Here is a 7,179-nt window from a genome sequence, read left to right as displayed (position 1 = left end):
TATATTCACCATAATTTTCTAGATTGAAAACAGTTCTAAAATGGAAGTTTACTTAAAGGACTGAGACCAAGACTCTCTTTGTATTCCACACTTCAGAGCCTCATCATTCACCCCAGGAACAGATATTCATAGGCACACCAACAAACATGCTACCAACAAACACACCAACAAACATGCTCAAGATATGGACTCAGCATACAAGTGAAGACACTGATTTGCTATCCAGAGGCATAGAATATTAGCCAAATAATCAGAAGTAGTTAAGATGCTGAGGACATTTCCCAAGTATAGTGCTCTGCCTCATTCTTCTGCACTATGACAGGAGGTACGCTATGGTACATGGAACACATTAAACATTTTTGTATTATTTTATTTTATTTTGGGGTGCATGTGCAGGTGTCTTGAATTTTTGATCCTCCTGCCTTGGCCTCTCAAGTTCTGGATTACAAGGGTGCATCACTTTGTCCATCTTGAGGAGCTTATCTTAATATTCCAAAACTTCATGGATTTCTATCTACTGTAGTCAAAAATTGTTCAGGCTTTACAGAGTTCAGTGTGTAGTATATGCATAAGCTTGCTGATGGCTCTCTTGCCCCTCTCAGAGGATGTCTATGCCATGTAAAGAGGAAAGAGCTACAGGACACAACTGAGAGCATCAATGTTCACGAAATACAAAGCAAGGTAGAAGATGATGACAGTAAGAAACTCGAGTTAATGGAAACTTATTTGATATGATTTATTATTGATTTTTGAAATGCAAGGTAAAAACTAATAATAGGAACACAGGCAAAAAAATAAAAGAAAAAAGAGAGTCCCAAGGAGTCAGGGAGATAGCTCAGGAGGTAGAGGCTTGTCCAAAGGCTGACCTGAGTTCCATTCCCAGGACCTACAGGGCAGAGAGAACTGACTCCTAAAAGATGTCCTCTGACAGCCACATGTACATCATAGTGCATAGTGCATGCATGTGCACATACACACATACTTATATGCACACTAAAAGAAAGAAAAATGAATCTAAGGGCCAGTAACATGATTCTGGGAGTAAACGCGCTTGGCACCAAGCTGGATGACCTGAGTTCAATCCTCAGGACCCACAAAGCTGTCCTCTACCTCTACAGATGTGCTGCAGCCTACACGCACGCACGCACACACGCGCGCGCACACACACACACACACACACACAAGTAAACAAATGTAATGAAAAATAAATCAGAATTCTGCTATACCAATTGAAGTTACCTAAGTTATAAACTATTAATATAGCTACCAATATAATGATGAAAAATACTATTTTGTAGTAGATATGGTCATAATTCAGTTTTAAACTTTTTAAATTTAAATTTTTGTATTTTCTATTTGCATAAAGCACCAGCTGTAATAGCTTCATAAGCATACACATTTTATTTTCTTTCAAGAACAATAAGGACAGAAATACAATACTTTGTTCCTAAGAACTTATTTTCAGTCTACCATTTCTGTTAATTTCATTAACAATTCAAATTGAGTAGATAATGAATGAATTACTGCGTCCAGGTCACAAGTGTGGCTCAGATATGGTTCCCAGATCCATCTATCTTAACACCTTCATCACAAAAAGTAATTTCTGATTTTTTTGCTGCTTAACAATACATTAACCTATAGCTTTGAAAAGCGTCATGCTGCTTAAAAAAGATATGTTGACCATCAAAAGAGGAGGACCCATTTTTCTATAAATGAATACCCATACCAGACCTGGCAGACTCCGGATCTGTGTGCCTGTGAATGGAAGGCAACCAGGCCAGAAGATTACCACTGCCAGCTCAGCAGCTGAGAAAAGGCGGCATCTACACATAGACCACTCTTGACAATCACAACTTGCAGGCAGTCTCCAGTAGCGCGAATAGAGAATGTGGCACTGATAAACCGGGAAAAGTCTGACAAGAAAAACCAGGTTCCTGGGGGTTAGGGGAGCTCCCAAGGCTACAATCCCGGAAGGGATACAGCAACTGCTGATGAGCTAATATTAATACCCCACCCCAGAGGTGGAAAGAAAAACTCTGCGAGGGCTGGAGAAAGGGCCCGACCTCACCTTGTCATCCTCGCACCGCTTGCCCAGGCCCTCCCTGGCCTGCAGCCGGCTGCTGAGGCGCCCGTAGTCGGCCTCCTTCTGGTCGATCTGTTTCTTATGCGTGTCCACCAAGAGCAGGAGGTCGGAATTGCGCTTCTCCAGACGCCCACGGGCCACCTCGGTGCGCTGGACTTGGCCCTGCAGCTCAGCCACCTCCTCCTGAAGCAGAACGTGGCGAGAGGAGATGCTCCAGTAGTTGAAGGCGAGGACGACGATCACCACTAGCAGCACCACCAGCACGAACGACGGCAGGCGGCCAGCCCGCCGGTTGGCCCCGAAACCCACCATGGGGCCAGACCCGGTTACAGCCCGGAGCCTCGCCGACACCTGCGGCCAGAAGCTCCGGCCTCCGCACCCAGAGGCCCCCGGAGGCCGGCCTAGCAGCCGCGCAGAAGGGGGCGGGGCCTCGCAGGGCCTCCCCGCCCCCTCCGCGCTCCCGCAGCGCGCCTTCGGATCGTGGAAGCCAAGCCGGCACCCAGCACAGGGAACCGGGAGCAGCCGGCGCCAGACCACCCGCCCGACGCCTCAGTGCTGGGGGCGGGGACGCGAGCCGGAAGGGGGCGGACTTCCTCGGTCCCCGCCCACCGGCTTGGGCCGGGTCGCTGAGGGGGCCATTCGCGAGTTTCCGCTACCCCCTCTTCTCGCGAGATAGTGGGCTTTCTCTCGTCCCCTTGCAACCGGGTCTCGCGAGGGCTCTCTGGAGACCTGTTCATGCTGTCTGGGATGCGCTGCGCACCTGGATGTGCCGGCTGCTGTCACCTGGATGAGGCTCCTGCCGTCTTACCCCGGCCCTCGAGGGTTTTGGCTTTCAGGAATTGGGCCTCCTACTAGGAAAGGCCTAATGAGGTGCAACAAGAAAGGGATAGCCAGAAAGGTGGGAAATTTTCCTGTGTTCACGATATGGAAGGAAAAGAGTAACAACATAAGACCATGAAATAGCAATGCCGAGAACACTACTGAATAAAAGCAGGAGAACATTAGCCTTAGGAAGCTGTAGGATTTTGAGATGTGTTGCCAGCCTGGTTTCCAAGGTTACTGCTTCCATGGACCCAAAGAATTTCAGAATGTGGTGCGCCTATTTTAAAGCACCCTGCTGCCTTTGTCTCAACTATGTTTCCCAGTGGAAAGTCCAGAAGCTGCCTTCCATGAGTGTAACTAATGCACTGTTACTGATGGCTAACACTCTGAATTAGCAATAACATCATACAAGTTGTTTTTTCACGCCTAGTTTCAAATTTTCTTCCACACAACAGAGTTGGGAGTAACTGTAAAACAGAGTTTTACAGAGAAAGCCAAGACACAACGACGTTAAAAAACCTGAGTCCAGTATCTCGTTTGAACTTGGCTTGAATCCAAGAGCCTGAACCTAACACTGTTGCTCTTGGCATCGTAGCAAGCTAGGTGTTGCTGTTCGTGTAGTGTTAATGTTCAGAGAAAGCCCTACTTGTTCTCTGTATTTCCTTTATACTCGGAAAAAAAAAAAATTACTGGTTTTCATCTGTGTAAGCACAGGAGAATTTGGTGTTATTTTTCAGACTTCGGGGTCAAGAACTTCCATGCCCGTAAGCCCCTGAGAGCATAAACTTCAGTGTTTATTCACATAACTATTTTTTAATTTAGTGGTAGTGATTCATGGCTATAATTGCAGCACTTGGGAGGCTGAGGCAGAAGGAATACAAGTTGGAGACCAGCTTGGGCTACATACCAAGTTTCCGGCTCCAAAACAAAAAAAGAAAGCTTCCCCACACTCAGATTTCAAGCAGGCTTTGACAAAAGGAAGCCAGGCGAAAACAGGAAACCTTTTTAAATTTTTTTATTGCATTTATTTATTTTTATTTATTTATTTATTTATTTATTGTGTGCTTGCATGTCTCAACACATATGTGGAGGTCAGAGGACAACTTATGGGACTCCTCTCTTTCAATCATGTGGGTCCTGGGAAGTGAACTCAGGTCATCTATCTTGAGACAGGGTCTCCTTGTAGCCCCAGCTGTCCTGGAACTCACTATGTAGACCAGGCTGGCCTCGAACTCACAAAGATCTGCCTGCCTCTGCCCCCCAAGTGCTGGGATTAAAGGCATACACCACCACGCCCGGCCTACATTTATTTATTTTTATGTCATGTGTATGTTTTGCCTGCATGCATGTAAGTGCATCCATGCATGCAGTGCTCATGGAGGACAAAAGAGGGCCTCAGATCCCCTGAACTGGAGTTATGGACAGTAGTTGGCCACTTCCCGTATGGGTGCTGAGAACCCAAGCCAGGTTCTCAGTAAGCACAGACAGTGCTCTTAACTGCTGAGCATCTCTCCAACCCCTAAATTTTATTACATTTATTTATTTGTGTCTGTGAGCCTGTGTGTGCCATGGTATATGAGAAAGTCAGAGGACAACTTTCAGTAGTCAGTTCTCACCTTCAACCATGTGGGTCCTGGGGAATCAAACTCAAATTGTCATCCAGCTTGGCAGCAAGCACCTTTACCCACTGAGTCCTCCCACTGTCCCTCAAGTTGGAAACATTTTTTTAAGAAAACATTTTGTTATTTTTATTTTTAATATGTATGAGTGTATTGTCTGCATGTATGTTAAGTACACCCCTGTCATGCAATGCCCATGGAAGTCAGAAGAGGGCATCAGAGTCCCCTGGAACTGGAGTTGCAGATGGTTGTTAGATGCAATGTGGGTGCTGGGAATCTAACCTGGGTCCTTTGCAAGAGCAATCAGTGATCTTAACCGCTAAGCCATCTCTCCAGCCCTTTAAATTGGAAATCTTAACCCTCTCCTCATATTACCCATGTTCTGCTCAGTCAGCAGCTTACCATTAAGTATACTAATGGCTTAAAGCATTATTTTTCCAAGAATGTTTTCTTTTTTATATGGGATTCGGACAGATCTAAAGCTATAATATTATACAAAACACATGCACAAACATTTTCCCAATAGGTGCTTAAAAGCTCTATTTGGTACCATTGTTTTGTTTTACAAAGACAGTATATAGTGCATTCATATAGCCAGTTGTGGGTTAGGCATTAAAATAAGGCAAACAAATTCTTGAAGCTGGATGATCAGTATTAACATCAACAGTGAAATATATCGCCTGTATGGATACTTAATATGATGTGATGATGACAACACTCTCTGATCTTCCTCTCAGCAACTCATAACACTAGTCCGATCATGAGAGAACATCAAACAAATCCAAGTTGAAGGACATTCTGCAGCGTCCCTGATCAATATTCCTCAAAACTGTCAAGGTGGGCTGGGGTATATTAGTGCACAGTTCAGTGGTAAGATGCTTGCCTAGCATACATGAGACCTTGGATTTGATTCCCAGCACCACAAGCAAAAACAACACACACACAAAAAGTCAAGTTCATCAAAAAGACAGAAACCTGAAAAGCTGTCACTTCCAAAGGAGCTCAAGGGGACATGATGACTAAATGCATTGTGGGATCCTGGAACAATCAAGGACCTTAGGTTGAAACTGAAGACATCTGACTAAATATGTACTTTAGTTAATAGTAATATATAGTGTGCATATATATATATATGTATATCTATACATACATATTTTTTAAGAGAGAGAGAGGGTCTTGTTTAAGACTGGCTGGCTTAAAACTCACTATATTGTCAAGAATGACTTTTAACTTCAGATCCTCCTGCCTCCACCTCCTAATTACATGCAGCTTTTTATGCTGTGCTGGGGCTCAAACCCCAGACTTTGTACATGCTAGGCAAGCACTCTATCACCTGAGCCAATCACCACCCTAATAATATATTCTTAATGCTTTATTGTCAAAAATGTGCATGTATTAAAGGATGCTAATGAGGGAAATTGGAAGTGAAGCATATGGGCACTCTACATTTTTACAGTTTTTCTTTAGATCTAAAATTGTTCTAAAATTAAAACTTTTAATTTAAATTTTAACTTTTGGTAATTTCATGCATGAATACACTGAATTTATATTATTTCCACCCCTTCCTCTCCCCTTTCCAACTCTTTCCATGTTCCCCACCCCTCTCAAATTCATGATTCTTCTATAATTATAATTACATACACACATATATACATACATGTGCACATACCATACACACACACACACACACACACACACACACACACACACACAACCTACTGAATCAAGTTAGCATTGCCTGTATGTATACGTGTAGAGCTGAACACATAGGTTTGTTTACTCAGTCTGTCCAGAGGCTGGGACCTGAAGAAATCTGATTCACCCCCCCTCAGCAGCCACTGACTACTGGTAACTCATCTAAGAGTAGAGTCTTATGAAATTTTCTCCTAATCCATGTTGGCATGTTGACTGATAAGATCTTGTGCAAACAACTAAAAGCTTTTGGTTTTTTTGAGACAGGGTCTCCCTGTAGCCCTGGCTGGCCTAGAACTTGCTATGTAAATCAGACTGGCTTCAATCTCAGAGATTCACCTGCCTCCTCAGTGCTGGTATTAAGGGTCTGCACCAAAACACCTGACCCTAAAAACTATTTTTAAGAAATCCAAGGCTGGAGTGATTGCTCTGTGGTTAAGAGCACTTGGTGCTCTTCAGGGAACCGGTTCCAATCCAGCACCCACATGACAACTAACAACCCTCTGTAACTCCAGTTCCTGGTGTTGCAGTGCCCTCTCTGGCCTCCATAAGCACTGTACTCATGTGCATATACATATATGCAGACAAAACACTCATACACATAAGCTTTTTTGTTGTTTTTGAGATGGGTCTCCCTGCAAACCCAACTGGCCTGGAACTTGCTATGTAGACCAGGCTGACCCCGGTCTCATAGAGATCCACCTGCTTCTACCTATTGAGTGCTGGGATTAAAGGCATGGGCCAATCATGCCAAGCCTTACATTAATTTTTTTTTAAACTTTTTTAATCTTTTGGAATTTAAAAAAAAACTTTTTTAATCTTTTGGGATATGTCTTAGGCTGTCAAGTTTATATTATCATATAACTGGAAAAGCAGTATAATCAAAGACAATGTTTTAAGAATTAATCAGGGTATAAGAACACTTCCACCTATTGTGGGGGAAGTGAAATGGTTCAGTGGGTT

At 43.8% G+C, this 7,179-nt stretch overlaps 1 protein-coding gene across 2 annotated transcripts in view; it reads right to left on the bottom strand.

The window, feature by feature from the left end:
- The window catches only part of LOC103746811 (protein CASC4), a 41,840-nt gene extending 39,187 nt beyond the window's left edge, over positions 1 to 2,653 (bottom strand). For both annotated transcript variants that reach the window (XM_017802249.2, XM_008849116.3), the window contains exon 1: positions 2,069 to 2,653. In XM_017802249.2, coding sequence (XP_017657738.1) covers positions 2,069 to 2,395 — 327 coding nt within the window. In that variant the 5' untranslated portion in view covers positions 2,396 to 2,653. The remainder of the gene's footprint in view (positions 1 to 2,068) is intronic.
- Positions 2,654 to 7,179: the final 4,526 nt, after the last annotated feature.

This window comes from Nannospalax galili, unplaced genomic scaffold (assembly GCF_000622305.1).
Source record: "Nannospalax galili isolate Female #2095 unplaced genomic scaffold, S.galili_v1.0 scaffold732, whole genome shotgun sequence".
Taxonomy (NCBI): domain Eukaryota; kingdom Metazoa; phylum Chordata; class Mammalia; order Rodentia; family Spalacidae; genus Nannospalax; species Nannospalax galili.
This window is presented reverse-complemented; position numbering and strand designations above follow the sequence as displayed.